The sequence below is a fragment of the Abramis brama genome (genome assembly GCF_963993115.1).
Source record: "Abramis brama genome assembly, chromosome: 17".
In the NCBI taxonomy this organism is placed as follows: domain Eukaryota; kingdom Metazoa; phylum Chordata; class Actinopteri; order Cypriniformes; family Leuciscidae; genus Abramis; species Abramis brama.
In genome coordinates this window covers 12622618-12639093 of record NC_139979.1, presented here as the reverse complement: position 1 = coordinate 12639093, position 16476 = coordinate 12622618, and the positions used below count along the sequence as shown (strand labels likewise).

General features: G+C 35.9%; 1 protein-coding gene across 1 annotated transcript in view; it reads right to left on the bottom strand.

Moving 5' to 3' along the window:
- usp45 (ubiquitin specific peptidase 45) overlaps positions 1-16476 on the bottom strand; it is a 34314-nt gene that overhangs the window by 17039 nt on the left and 799 nt on the right. Inside the window, exons 2-6 of the mRNA XM_084088404.1 lie at positions 15999-16107; positions 15615-15784; positions 14094-14194; positions 13518-13618; positions 2175-2323 (exon numbers count right to left, since the gene is read on the bottom strand). Coding sequence (XP_083944530.1) covers positions 2175-2323; positions 13518-13618; positions 14094-14194; positions 15615-15784; positions 15999-16101 — 624 coding nt within the window. The 5' untranslated portion in view covers positions 16102-16107. The remainder of the gene's footprint in view (positions 1-2174; positions 2324-13517; positions 13619-14093; positions 14195-15614; positions 15785-15998; positions 16108-16476) is intronic.

The window sequence follows — 16476 nt, the reverse complement described above, 5'->3', positions numbered from 1 at the left end:
TGCACTTTTTTGGGCTTAAAATTTTCTCCAGCCATTCACTGCCATTATAAAGCTTGGAAGAGCCAGGACATTTTGTAATATAACTCTGATTGTATTCGTCTGAAAGAAGAATGTAATTTACACCTAGGATGGCTTGAGGGTGAATAAATCATGGGCTAATTTTCCTTTTTGGGTGAACTATCCCTTTAAAGACATCTATCATTCTTATGAAAATACCTGAGATAGCTTGATAACCACAGATATATTATTGCTATCATCTGTTTGTCTTCATGTAGTCATCAGTCATCATGACTTCATCAGTCAAAATGTCAATATTTGCATGTTATTATATCCATATAAGGCATTTCCTGAAATGTCATAAGTCTAATACTTCTATGAATCTCACTTGTGGACTTTCTGCGTGAGGCATGAATCAGTATGAATTAAACAGATGACATGAGAGTGTTTAGCGCTCCATATCGCCATCATCTTCCCATTTTGGGTAAAAATAGAAAAATAATACCAAAGTACTTTGTAACGTAGTTACTTGAGTAGTTTTTAAGCAATATACTTATTTACTCTTACTTGAGTCATATTATTTTTCAGTACTTCTACTTGTACTCAAGTAAATTATTACTTAAGTAGCAATACTTTTACTTAAGTACAATTTGTTAGTACTCTTTCCACCACTGTATATATATATGTGTGTGTGTGTGTGTGTGTGTGTGTGTGTGTGTGTGTGTGTGTGTGTGTAGACTTCAGATGCAAAAGCCGCTAAACGCCACCTCCATCAAAAACAAGATTAATGATATGGAGCGAATGCTCTACGCACATAGCATACACTCATCAAAGACTTTTGCTTCAAACCTGCAAAATCCCAGCCTCAGCCCATTCAGATATACTGCTTCGTTGGCAGAAACCTCTAAAAGCTACTTCCTTTTGCCAGCAAAAGCCTCTAAGAACCAGAATCAGAAGATGCGAATCGAATCACAATTTCAAGATGAATGATGGCGTGCGTATGAGCTGGCTTTGAATTATCGAACTGCAAGTATTTATCCTGTTTAAAGAGATTTTTGATGTTTTGATTGAACTAAAGATGTTTAGAAATTTAAACAGTTTATACAAGAAATGTACATTTTATGACAATGGATTGTTAAGATTTGACTAACATCAGTTTAATGTTTACTGACTTAATGCACTTCTTAATGCACAACTTACTTAACAGTACACTTTTTATAGTTATTTAGTTATCCAGAGAACGCAATCCTGTAAACATTGGTTTAAAAAGATCACGCCTTCGATCTATGTCAGAGCATCAGAGCGTCCCCGAATCTTTCTCCGGCGTCGTTGGCAGGGCGGCGAGAGCGGCAAAATTCGCTGGCGGCGGTGTGAACGTACAGTTATTGTATCAAGTCTTCTATTTGTCTTCTGTTGGTTGTTGTTATCCAACAAAGTGTGCTGTCATTATGGTTATGCTGTCTGAATTATTTTTTTGACTATATTTTTGAGACTATATTTATAAATAAATAAATAAATAATTCACACATGGACTTAGCCGGTTTTGCAGCAATATACCAATGAATTGACTAATGTGACATTTTTGAAAAGAAGGCATTTCAAAAACTGACTAATAACCTATTCATTGCCATTAAACCTAAACATGGGAGCCTGATAAAAAAAAAAATGCTCATAATAGAAAAATGTCAGACAGACTTAAGAGGTTTTTGCATATGAAGTCTTCATATATATATATATTTATATACACACCAATCAAAATTCTGAGCTCAGTAAAAAAAAATTAAACAAAATAATAGCAGGTATGCATTCAATTGATCAAAAGTCATTCACAAAAGCATTAAGGAACATCACTGTTTTCAACATTAATATAATAATAAGAAATGTATCTTGAGCTCCAAATCAGCATTTTAGAATGACACTGAAGACAATATAAGATAACTTTTAATATTATCAAAGCAGCAGAACAGAATTTTACTAATTGAATTATCAATATTATTAATGAACAATAAAACTACAAACTTGACAAATATTTAAGATATATTCATTTAATATTTGTGGTAATTAATAATTATTTTGGTATCCTTTGGAAAAACTGACACACAAAACTGACACAAACAAAAGTTAAAAGTAAAAGTAAAAGTAAAGTGAGTAATGCGAGTTCTCAGACAAGACTTTACCTGCATCACAGCATTGAAGAAGCAGGTGTTGCCCAGGTTGTTGATGCCCTTGACCGGGATAAGTGTGCTATTCACTGGACTCTTCCCTCTCTGAGTGTCCACATACTCAGCGGATTCCTCTCTGAGCTTGATAATTTTTGAGGTTGTTGCTAAAAGACAGGACAGAAATCAAGTTGACAGATCTCTAGTCAACACACTAAATAGTAAAGTAGGCTATCTACAACCAAGAATGGAGAAAGGCAGAAAACTCGACTTAAACTTTAAGTCAATTTATTTGAGAGAAATGAAAACAGATCTTCTGTTATATGAAGATCGGGTTACGTTTCTCAAAAGCATTGCAAGCCTACGTAGATCGCAGAACCACTGGCACCATTGGTCATTACGATCAACTTGGCTCACAATGCTTCTGAGAAACGCAGACCTGGACTGGGCCTGGTCTCAGTGTGCACTTGATTTTCTGCCGCAGAAATGGGTTAACATTCTGGGTAGCAGCTGGGAGAGGCTGCAGATGACAGCTGGATAAAAGTACGCTGGTTAGGGAGCAGGGAACAAGCACAGCTGCTCCCCGCTACTGCCACGACTCTGCGGGAGCTTCTTGGCCCAGGCGGCTAAACACAAGGCCCGCAGAGAGAGAAAGAGAGAGTTTTTCTACACAAAAACAGCTAAACTCCAGAGAAATGACGGGTGCACTGCCCTAAACACTCAGGAGGCATGAAGGCAACCTGCATGATAATTCAGAGCGAGCAGTCGGTCCTGTAAATAACTCTCAGTCCCTCAGAAGAGAGGCTGATGGTGCCTATGGCTTTCAACAATAAGGAAACATAAAATGATGCGATTTATTTTATCAATAACTTCTAACAATGGCTACTTCTTTGAGCAAACATTTATTCAACGACAACAAAAAACATCTAAAAAGTTATAGTGGAAAAAATATTGAGACCTATTAAATTCAAATGACACAGAATACTATATACTATACACAATTCAATGACAAGGTCATACAAAATTATTCAATTATTGAGCAACAACTTAATATTTATTCAGTATTTTTTGTTCTGCATTGTGTACCATCTTTGATCATCTAATAAATATATATTGCATAAAGTCTATTTAAATACTAAAACAAAATAATATCAATGTCATTTAAAAGTCGTCTCAATTTTGTGAGTCTGGTGAATAAATAAATAGTGGATATCCTGTACCCAATGACATGCAAAATACATGGTATGTATTCATGACTGAAAATGAGACAACTACATCCATTTAACTTTTTTATTTGTTAGCTTAAAGCTAGTTATCATGGATCTTTGCATGGGGGTAAGGAAGAAATCTGCAAGATGGACCTTTTCAATAATGAACATTATGAAGTACACCCCTCAATTTAGCCTTTATGAGATAAGATTTTATCTCATAATTTTATGAGATAAAAATCAAAGATTACCTAGCATTGATGCATTGACCAATTATCTGCATTTTCCACTGGGCAAAAAACAAAACAGTTGCAACTCAGTGGGTTGTACAGAGTGGACTACATATACACAACAGAAATTTTCAGGCAATGTTTGTATTAAAAATACAACTAATTTACGTGTAGGAAAAATGCAGTTTATTTGTCCGCCACCACTTATTTATGTTTTGATTTGGTGGATCGTTGACAATCTGGTTGGTGGCCTTTTGCAACAAGGCATTGGACAAGCCATAACAAAAGGTCCAATTCATGAACAGCTCAGGACCCATATTTTTTATTTTTTATTGTCATTGGCACCATTTGTGAAGGAGAACACAAGTGTTCTGTCAAATTAAGCATTAATGAACAACTGCAAGCACCCAAGGCACTGAGAATGAAAGTGAAAGTCAGCATGGTGCTGCTTGCCACAACTAAATACTATTTACACTCTTTTGAACTATTATTTATGCAAAAGCAAGAGCACAGCCAATTAAGGAAAATAAAAGTACTTATTTTATGACCAGCTCAATATTATATTTGCATTTCAGAAGTCCTATTATATATATATATATATATATATATATATATATATATATATATATATATATATATATATATATATATATATATTTATTTATATACAGTATATATATATATATATATATATACTTAAACTAATCTAATATTTAAACTAAATATTTAAATTCTATTTTCCCAATAAAAAAAAATAGGAATTAAAAATATGGCGAAATGGGTACCAGGGTTTCAAGTAACAGATTGGAAATTCAGACCAAATTGAACTATCGCTAGTTTGGGACCAAGTGTTGTTTTGTAGTTATTGATCAAATTATATTTGCCATATATTATTTTCTTTCTTTTTACATCTAATGCTGTAAAAAATGTAATGAGACACAAGTGCATCATATTCATGTAATGTGCCCCAAATAACTTCAAAATAACCTGAAGTAATTCATATCATATAGATGAGTGCAGGTTTTGTACATATCTATAGCTTGTTCTTCCCTCAAGTGGAATAATATGCCTTACTCTTGTGTCCCAATTGGTTTATTTTTGCATGAATGATTTCTGTTAAGAAGATTTGATAAAATTGGCAGTTTAAGTAGGTATGATGTTTACATGCCTTAGTGTGTATTGATTTCCCCCTACCTCTTCAACTCTACCTCCTGTTAGAAAAATACACCCACTGACACACTGTGAACAACATTGAATATGATGTATTGGAGTTCATCTTTTGGACAAACTACACAAAACCAAAGCACTTATAAAAATGTTCCTTTGCATTCTCGTACACCCAAGAGAATTAAGAATATTATAAGAAAAAGACTGTTGAATGGCTGTGTAGATGATGAGATGTTTGCATGTCTGGCGAGACTCAAGACCTGTCCTTGACGAATCTCTGCTTGGACAATACCAGGGGTCTGAAACATAGATATTTAAAAACTGCTTAAGGCTGCAATATATGCTCTTAACCCTTCAAATTTGGTCAAGCATATGATGGGGTGGAAAAGATAATTTCTGACAACAGGAGTGCAACCTAATGTCTTGTGTTTTCTTTAAGGTTCAGCTAACACTGCTGTATCCACAGGTTCATCTTATTTAGTCCCCCGTCCAATCCATATTGTCACACTGCCACATCTGTGGGAAAGTCCAAGGACAACCAATGTTCTCCAATTCAGGTAGTAAATTGGTTTTCCTTTGTGCAATAATGCTCTCCAGAGCTGCCCCAAATGTTATGCAGATCCACACACACTTATTGTACAAACTGCCCCAGTATAAAGCCCTGTTCAGGAAAAATCCATTAAAATCTGAAGTGGGCAGCTTCTGTGCCCCCATGATTTTCTCACAGGGGTTAATCAGGCATCAAAACAATAGACTGGAGTGCTGCTATTCCTAAGTGGGGCCAAAAGCATCTGGAGTGCTACACGAAAACATCTGGAAGTTTCGAGAGGGAGCCCATATGTCCATGAACACTGTGGTGCAAACAAGTGTAGACTACGGGGACGCACAGCTCATACAATGTGCAAACAGGAGAACGAGCGAGAGTGATGTCAAAAAAAGTTACTTTTTGCATTTTGTCGGTCCCATTTTTTTAGTGCACCAGGAGAATAAATGGTGCAATGTGGGAATGTCTATGGAGTTGCATCACATCTGGGCCCGCTGATCAAGGTAAACAATGTTCAGAGAGCCATCTGCCAGCGTGGCAGCGAAGGAGATACATAGAGGGGACTGGGGGGGGAGGACAGTGCCCTGAACAAGCATATGGAAAAACAGATTTTTCCTCTCCCTGCAGCAGTTAGCGAAGGCAAATGTCAGCATGCACCACGGCCACGCTTGACTGTCCTGAACTCGGCACCACCACCTGGCTCTCCTTGCTCAGCCACCGAATATGGGCAGGAGTGACACTGTGGAGCATGTCCCCAGGGCAGCCTAAACGATCAGCAATCCACTCCCCACTCAGTTCTCTCCAAAATGCACAAGCGCCAAAGTGAACTGTATGCGGTTTCCTGATAAATGCATTAAAAGAAGATCTTCCCTAAGACCTTTGAGACAAAACAAGAGCTGTGAAACCCTAATTACTCGCCCTCACAAAAAAGGTATTTAGCAGAATGTCTAAGCTGTTCTATTCTATACAGTGAAAGCGAACAGTGTCCACAGTGGTACCTGGTCCCCATCCACATTCACTGTATATAAAAAAGGTTGTATAGAACACAGTTTAAAAAAAGCAGGCATCAATATTAACATTTTATCATTATTTATATGCGATTATTGTATTCATTAATATTTTGAATCAGCTTTTATGTTTAGATTTTCAGTTTACGGTTTAATTTCAAGTTTTAGTACTTCAGTGTGCTTTTGTCATTTTTATTAGCTTTTTTTTTTAAATATTTCTATTTAGCTTTAATTCTTTATTTCAGGTTTAGTCATTTCCATACATATTCAACAAACTAGGTAACATAAAAAAAAAAATAAATCACTTTTCATATATTATACAGGACCGGTCAAAAGTTTGGAAACATTAAGGTTTTGTAATGTTTTTGAGAGTAAAAACTTTTGCCGAGGCACAGCGCGGATGAATCTAATGTTTTGAATGTGGCTGTCAGTCACTGCGCCGGTGTGGATACTGTCTTTCGGAATCACAGATTCTACTTTTTGGAAGTATGACCAACATATAACAGGTGAATCTCCCAGTTGTCACTGGTGATTGTCGTTTGAACCTTTCTGGATCCACCATCAAATTTATAAGTTTAATTATATCAAGTGCTGTGAGAAAAGGCTATAAATCTCCACCTCCAACATCCTCACAAGAAATATAGCCTACTAGCAGAGACACCTTCTTTATGTGTACAGATGTGACGTAATGACGCAAAGACATGCTTGAATTTACAGCGGAAATCCACCAGTACCACTGGAATTACAAACATTATTACAAGCTTACCATTTTGAATCGAGCTAAGGCAAGCAGATAGTTTTAAACACTGGCTGGTTATGTACTTGCTCAAAAATTTATTTTGGATAATTTTTAACCCCAAAAAAATACGGAATGCAGCTTTAACAATAACAACACTGCATTCTGGCCCATAACTGATAGAAGTCAACAAAAAAAAAGTAAACTCAATCATCAAGTGAATTTAGGCATTACAACATTATGTTGTGCATAATAAAACATTTATATTTATTTAGAGATTTCCTGAAGATTATATTGAACAATGCTATTAAACTAGTTTTAAAAATTCAGTGTTAGATAGTAATGTGGGAAAAATATGGGAAATGAACATGGCAAATTAAATAACCAATATCACTCAAAATGAATAATAATAAAAAAAGTCTCTTATATCGTCCTATAACCTATAGACCTTATGCTCCAGAGAAACGAGGGCGCCGCCATCTTTAGAATATTGTCTTTTAACTTCCGTTTTTGCGGTTGCTCTGTATAATTTCTATGGCATTACTGTCCAGGAGTAACTAGCTTTTGAAGTGGATTTACTTAATGTAAAGTTAACGAAAGTTATCATGAGGACTGTAATGTTTAAAGCACATGACTTAACAAATGTCAGTCGACAGGGAAGATTTTAAAATGAGCTGTTCATTAATAAACGCAAATCGCTGTGAAAATACAGACCGGAAGTCAAAAGACAACGAGCGCAGCGGTGAAAAGGGGCGGGGCTACATAAGGTCTATATGGTAAGACATTCTGCTAAATATTCATTTTTTGTGTGTTTCATGCATAAAAGATAGTCATACAGGTTTGTAATGACAAGAGGATGGAATGACATTTTCATTTCAGGTGAACCATTTACACTTGGTCCTAAACACCATCATACTGAGAGAATTTATTTTTTATATCTGGTTTTCGTATACATGACTCCAAAAGGTTATAAAGCATGAAAAACATCACAGCAAAGCACTTTCAGAGAAGAGTCAAGCACAGATTTATAGAAATTAATGCATTGAACATGTACACTATTCATTCAAATATTCCCTTGTTTCTCACAAAGTGAAGGACAACTCTCCTCAGGCTGAAGACAGCAAGCAGTCATGAGGAAGGCCGAGCAACACCAAATGTCTTACTAATTTGTTAATTTGTTGTGGCCATGGGGCATGAAAACCGTGCTTCATTGCCATCTGAGGCCAAGGGTATCCAACGTCTTGATTCCTTCATGCACACACACACACACACACACACACACACACACACACACACACACACACACACACACACACACACACACAACGTGCTGTTCGCGTTGGCCCTGGATCGACCTAAATAGAAAAGCATTCTCCCACCCGAGGCTAACCATCCTCGATAATCAACAAGACCTAGCTGTAAAATCCTCAACATCAATAGATTAAATGTAAAACAAGGTTTAAAAACCATCCAAGTGTATATCAAATATAGGCTAATTTGAGATTCGAAAATACAGTCAATGTTTTTCAATTCATGAGTAAAATAAAGCCTGTGGTTAACATAATTTTAACGTTATTTTCTAAAACATAAATGCTCTTCTAAAACTGCACACACTAACACCCAAACTGTCTTATGTAGTGACGTATTAGAAACATACCTTTAAAAAAAAATATATATATATAATAATAATAATTTTTGGTATGGGTGTGTGTAATTTACGTTGTAGAACAAACCGTCAAAGTATCGTCAAGTTTTGTTTACCACACGCTTTCTTTTACTCATAAATTGAAAAACCCCATTATACAACCCCAAAGGAAAATCTCGAAGGAACCACTGGCAAATTAGTCTTCGGAGTTCTGACGTCATCCCTGCATCACTCGATTTAGGAGGCATTTAGTAGATTTGGAAGATTTGCACTGGTGTTAAAAGTTTTGGCTAATACCAATAAGCTGATAATTATTTAATATGCTATGATCGACAACATAAAAATTCTATACTATTTTGTCCAAATAAATGAAAAATAAAACTACAAACAAAATTTTTACATTTGAAAATAGATGAATGATAAGCTAATTTGGGCATAACATAATTGGAATGTACAGTATGAAAAATGGATATTCAGTTAGTCAGGGATTAGTTAAGGCTAAAATTTAACAGTGTTATTATATTACTAGTGTTTAAAAATAATTGTTTACAGCACTGCAAAAGTAATCTAAAATACAGGAAAAAAGTATGCACAATTAAAAATGACACAGATAATTAAAAAAAAAACTGCCAATAACCAATATGGTACTGATATATTGTGCATCCTACTTCAAAATGCTACTTTCCAAGTGCTGAGGTACCCCGAGCACTCCAAGTTCTCTGTGTTAATTTTAATATTATATCAGTATCAACTCACTCAGGATTATCATGCAATTGTTTACAACATGTTTAAAAAAAATAAATGAATAAAAACCTGAAATGTAAAGCAAAATAAGTTTGAACTCTCACCCTCACCATGAAATATGAAATGAGATTGAAAATCAATACGAGAAAATAAAGATTCAACTGCTGCATGTGCCAGCTTGTGATGCCTATTGAAGCAAAAACATTTTAATTTCCTCAAACAATGCCTTCCCAGCTGTGTTTCAAGCGCAAGCCTGGCTCTCTGAGGTCAAGTCTCTTTCTACCAAGACTCTGGTACTTGAGCTGAAGGCCTTTTTTGGTGAGAGAGCGCAGTTAATAGATTTTCTTTCTTCTCCCTGCTGTTGTTGTGGAAAACTATTATGGATTCTGGAAAATTCTTGCTGGGGCTCTTTTGTGCCACGGGTCTTTGAGAAAAAGCGAACACAACAACAAGCTCTGTCTAAAAAAACCCTGGCCTTCAAATATTGCAGAAATGCAATTTCACCAGCTCCTCTATGCCAGCGCCAGTCCATTTCACAGCCACAATGGCCTCCTGTTTCTTTCTTATTTAGTCAGCCCGCCTGGAACAATGAGCATGGAAGAATGGCAACAGGTAATTTAAAGAGCTGGGTAAGAAGGATGTGGGCAGGAGGTGGCCCAACTCTGGCCCAAATCCACAGACCACCACCAGCTACCTTCTGGACCTCACCAGAAAAAAAAAAAAAAACACCAAGTGGGCAACTGTTTTCCCTTTTCTGTCTTCAGATTTCTGTCTCGGAGAGTTTATCAGGCTTGACTGGAAAGAGATTATAAAAAATGATCATCTGACGAACATCAAGACGTTTGAGTTAAGTCAAGGCTATATGGTGCAAAGATAAGCGAGTCTGTCTGGACTGGAAAGAATAAAAGTTTGTTCCCAAACTTAGTTGCGAAATAATCAAAACTGAGTTTTCTGTTCACATGTTTGGAATAAATACAGCTATTATTTCATAAGCAAAAAAACTCTCTCACAACATCCGCCGCCTTTCAACAGCTGAGGATGCTCTATATACGAAACAAGCTCCCCTCCTGAAGAAAACGAGACCCTCTCCCAGAAGCTCGGAGTGAGCAAAGAGGGATCATGGGAGATGTGGCTGGGCAGGGGGAGGAGCAGAGCTCAGGATCCCATCCCCACACAGCTGCAGCCGTTCTTCAGGGAATCCGACCGGGGAGCACCACTCGAGCGCCTAATGCCATTAATGAGCGCAGCCATGCGACAGTAACGGAATTGGAGCGCAGCTTCTCTAGCAAGAGCCTGGCTTCCCTTGGAGTGGCGGAAGACCAGTTAGGCTGGGTTTAACTGAACTTAACTTTGATACACCAGAGTCCATGGACAGGGATGGAAATGGATTCAATGACTGTTAAGCATCATGCAAGGACAAGGTGGTAGCATATTTCACTGCTATGTGAAATTGTACACTAGCTTTTGCTCAACACTGAAAAGAGAAATGAGCATTTTAACAGACACTGTGCCTCGGTTGGAGGTGTCGTCTAATCTTACGTACCAGAGAAAAAAAGCTGTCTTTCATGGCACATAGTTGAATCTTGAATAAATAATAATAATAATAATAATAAAAAAACGACAACGTTTTTCTTCGTAATAATGAAGAGACACAACTACATGATAATACTCTGTTATGCGGGTCCTCATTATTTCAGGCAGGCTTTACAATATTAATGAATTACATGAAATTTGCAAGAACACTTGCACTATTTTTTACTGCAAATTCACTAAATAAAAATGTGGTGTGTGTGTGGGGGGGGGCAACAGGAAAAAAAAACACATTTTGCCTGAAGAAAATTAAGCCAACATACATATTTAACCGTTCAAAAGTTTGGTTGGCAAGTCACTTATGCTCACTAAGGCTTCATTTCTTTGACTAAAAATACAGTAAAATCAGTAATCAAATCTTATTACAAAGAAATAACTGGTATTTTTAAATATATTTTAAAAGGAAATGAATTCCACTGATGGCCATGCTAAATTTTCAGCAGGCATTGCTCCAGTCTTCAGTGTCACACGATCCTTCAGAGATCATTTTAATATGCTGATTTGATTCTCAAGAAACATTTCTTATTGTATCAATGTTGAAAACATTTGTGCTGCTTAATATTTTTGTGTATTATTCGATGAATAGAAAGTTTAGAGCATTTATACAGCATTTATTTGCAATAGAAATCTTTTGTAGCATTATAAATGTAAACTTTACTGTCACTTTTGATCAATTGAATGCATCCTTGCTGATTTTAATTTCCTTAAAAAATAAATAAAAGAATATTCGGAATCCAAACTTCTGAGCAGTAGTGTACATTGTGACATTATGTTTATGACAATTAAGCACATTGTTGTGAAAATGTCACAATGTAAAAAAGGAGGGGGAAACTAAAAATAAGCTTCATTTTCTTTTTTAGAAATAGAAATGTAATTTATTTCTCTCTAATTAATTATGTTTTTCTTCTGATTGTGAGGTTACCCACATGTGTTCTTGATAGATTCATTAAAAAATGAATGCCTATTGGAAGACATCAAAATGTACATACAGTAAAGTTTGTGATGCAGATGATCATGACATGTGCATGGCCCTGATGAAAAGTCAAGATTAGCGGGTGGAGAACTAATGGCGAAATCCTAAATATTCAGAGGAGGACTTCTAGTGTGCTGTGTGGTTATAAATAAGCATCGGGTTTTAAAATACTACACTATGCATTCCCGGAAGTTGTGTATACTCTTACTACAAGGACAGTTCAACTCAAGCAACCTGGGGTTAAGCCTCCTGCTCAAGGGCATAATGGTGATGATGGTGAGTTCATGAATCACTCCAACAGATTAAAAACAAAAGTGTAGCAGAGCAACTTTATCATGGGTCCAAGGCATCGCTGCTGCTAGAGCTCTAGGTGGAGCCAGGGAGCTGCTCTATGACAGAAAGCATCAGCTAATTACAGCTAAGTGACACAAAGTTTAATATATCACCTATAAGAGACTAATCAATGCTAAAATGAGGGCCACTGCAATTTGCCTTTAAGCAATTTTAGCCTAAGTCTTTGCAGTTTCTGTACTGTACCCTACTGCTAAAAGATGCACTTTTTTCTTACAATTATAATCATAACATTTAATTGAATAATTAATCAATATTATCATACATATTCTAGATAAGATTATAACTGGCCAAAGTAATTGTGAAACCCTACTCTGGAGCAGTTAGCACCACTTTTGCATGGTTAACCCCACATTGCTGTGCTAAAATTGTACAGTAAGAAATTATTAGAAATTGAACATATTACAATTATATATGCCTCCTATTTTGAGATTCGTACAGTAACTGAAAATCTGTGTCCTGTAATGTAATAAATTAGACTAGTCATTATTTAAATTGGTTATATGCTGTATGTATCCAGTCATGGTTACTGGCACCACAAATATCCAAATAAAATTGTTAACTCAGGGCTTAGGAATGTACAGTGTGAAATAAAGAATGAGCAGTTTGAAACATGAGACATCATATCCAATGATTCTATTTAGAATGGGGTTTAGAATGACTTTAACTCTTTAATGTGAGAAAAGCCTCATATTTATTGTAAAAAAAAAAAAAAAAAAAAAGAAGCTATATGCACAAAACTGAATTTACATAAATATAGGAGAGGACACTCAAAAAGCAGCAGATTTTTTGGTCAATGAAATATCACAGTGCTTTCAGGTTGCCTAAAAAGTGTGTATGTCTCCTCATTGTATCTGGAAAACTAAAACGAGTGATCCCAGGACAAAAGTCAGTGATGACAGTTGTGCTAACATGGCATTGCTGTGTACAGAGAAACAATGAGGAGCTTCTAAAAAAAACATTTGAAAGAAAACCCAGCTCTTATTTGAGCTCCAAAAACTCTATAAAACAAGGCAATTTGGGGGTTTTAATCTGTAAATAAGAGTCAGCTTCTATCAAAGATGAATCTTCACAATGACTGTCACCACTATTAGTGGATGAAAAAGTGTTTTCCTATAATTAAAGATAAAGTCACACTTCTGCGTGTTTTTCTGTGGAATAACTACCTGAGGCGGCCTTTGCTGAGTGCTTCTGCAGGAAGTCCAGCGTCTGAGCCAGGGCTTTCTTATTGCAGTGAGTGGAGAGCTCTTCCTTACATTCAAAGCACCTGTTAAAGGTGAGCAAAACTAATGTCAAAATACAATCTACTATGCATTTTATGTCTAATACAAAAGAGCGTAGACGTCTTTGAAAGCTGCATTTATTTGACCAAAAATACAGTAAAAACAGTAATAGTGAAATAATAAATGAACTAATGAAATAATAAATGTGAAATTAACTGTTTTGTATTTTAATACATTGTTTTGTAATTTATTCCTGCAGCCATTACTCCAGTCTTCAGTGTCACACGATTCTTCAGAAATCATTTAAATTTGCAAATAACTTCTTTCTTTGATTAAAAGAAAGTTCAAAATAACTGTTTTTTTTAATATATATATATAAAAATGTAATGTAAATATTCAAATTAAATGCATCCTTAATAATTTCTTTAAAAAAAAATCTTACTGCCACCAAACCTTTGTGTTTATGGATAAATAATAAAATAATCACGCAATACAGCATAATCAATTGACGTTTCCTACCAGGCCTTCCATGTACTGAGGCTGATGGTGATACAGTGAGAGTCAGAGCGATGAGCTTGCTGATGTTTTGTGGAATGCTGAGTTTCTGCCTGGTTACAGCCCTGGAAGAGAGAGCAACATTGGCAAGTTTTGAAGGTTGGCATATATTTTAAGATCTAGTCAAGTTTTGGTCAATACGTTTTTTCCCACTGTCAAGTCAAGGTCAAACAAAGTCTCTACCATACTCCCAAATATGCTGAACAGCTTAAATGACCCATTCAAATACTGTGAGTAAAAGGCAAAGGAAACAGTAGGGTCACTCAATCCACTTTCAAAAATGCTGTGCGACCAGGGTAATAATATGACCTTTTAAGCATAGGCCTAATAAAAGTTTATTTCCCCTAATAAAAGTCTCTTTTCACAACACTAACGTTCAAAAGTTTTGGGTCAAACTTGAGATCAAAAGTGACAGTAAAGACTTTTGCATTGTTACAAAAAAATTCTATTTCAAATAAATGCTGTTCTTTTGAACTTTTTATCCATCAAAGAATCCACAAAAAAATTATAATTTTTATCAACATTGATTGCAAAAAAAAGTATTTTTAAGCACCAACCAAATCAGAATATTAGAATGACTTCTGAAGGATCATGTGACTGAAAACTGGATGGCTGTGGACAATTCAGCTTTGCCATCACAGGAATATTTTAAAGGGGTGGTATAATGCCCTTTTCACAAGATGTAAAATAAGTCTTTGATGTCCCCAGAGTGTGTATGTGAAGTTTTAGCTCAAAATACCCCACAGATATTTTTATATAGCATGTTAAAATTGTGACTTTTTGAGGGTGAGCAAAAACGCACCGTTTTGTGTCTGTCCCTTTAAATGCAAATGAGCTGCTGCTCAAATTTTTGAAAATTTTGAAAATTTCAAAAACTTTTAGCCTTTTATGTACAAACCAGAGTCAGACAATGATGGAGACTCGAGAAGAAGTGACAACATGTAGAATGCAACAGGACATTTCTGAATGGTTAGTTGATGAATTTATGTAGCTTATGTGTAGTCATCTTCTAGTCATTAGCATATTCTGTCATGATAATCTATAAATCGCATTCCTGGGGGCGGGGTTTATGTCAATTTTAGGGTTGGTGATGTCACTAACCCGGGAGGAATGTCCTGTAGCCCCTACCAGCCGTTTGTTGTAGTCCTTAAAAAGCAATTTCTTTAAAAGAAAACATCTCCCTTTGTTTTGAACTTTGAGCGTTGTAACTTTGCAGATGTTGTTTATGCTCAAACAGCAACATTACACACTAACTAAAGTTAGAAAAGTGAAATCATAATCAACCACCCCTTTAGAATTATAATAATGTCACAGTTTTTGCAGTATTTGCGTCTTGGTGAGCATAGGATACTTTTAGACAACATATTCACAAAATGCCTTAAAAAATCTTAATTTCTAATATTTGTGAAATATTAATATGCCGCAAACAACCTGATACTGCGCACTGACACAATATATTAGTGTTTCAGAGTGAGAAGATCTCACCTGGAACCCACACTTGAGGCACACAAGGATGTCATGTACTCCTGCTGCTTCTCCCTCAAGCACATTCCTCTCCTTAAGACAATCGGAGCACACCGACCACAGGCTGCCTGTCACTGCCTTCTTCACTGAGCTGAGGTCCACAGCCCTGCTCACATGCTGGCACGTCAACCCTAGATGACACAAGAATATACATCTTTACTGAAGAGTTTACAACTCTATACAAGCTTTGTTAAATCCACAATCTGAATTGGAATGATTAAGGAACTACATGCATGACAGATCCTTAATGTCTGATATATGCTTTGGATGATTCTCTGTGATTTTGCAACGTACACCAATGAACAATGCACTGGCATGAAAAATGACATCATAACCTTTCCTTACCGCCAACCTCGTCGGACGAGTCTTCATCGCGAGGCTTCTTTGGCTTGTTAGACCGCTTGGTCATGTCTGCGGTTTTTAAAGAGAAGGGGTCTTTCAACCTCATTTGTATCTGGGGGGGAAAAAATCACTAAGTATGAGAACCAACAGCACAGTTAAAATTGTGTTTCTGAAGCCTAACATTATCACATAACACATACACACGAGGGCCTCAGCACACTTCCGAGGTGGGCACAAAACTTATATTAAAATAATCCATTGTAACTAAAAGACTAAAATAATTTCAGAGAGTTAAACTATTTATATTAAATTGCATATTCAAATTAAAATAATCCATTGTAACTAAAAAATGCTTAAAAAAAAAACATTTAAATAATTTAATGTAACTAAAGGCTAAAAAACTTTTTTTAAATAATTATAATAAAACAATCCAAAGCAACTAAAAGCCTAAAAAAATTCTAAAATAAGGACGCACAACATG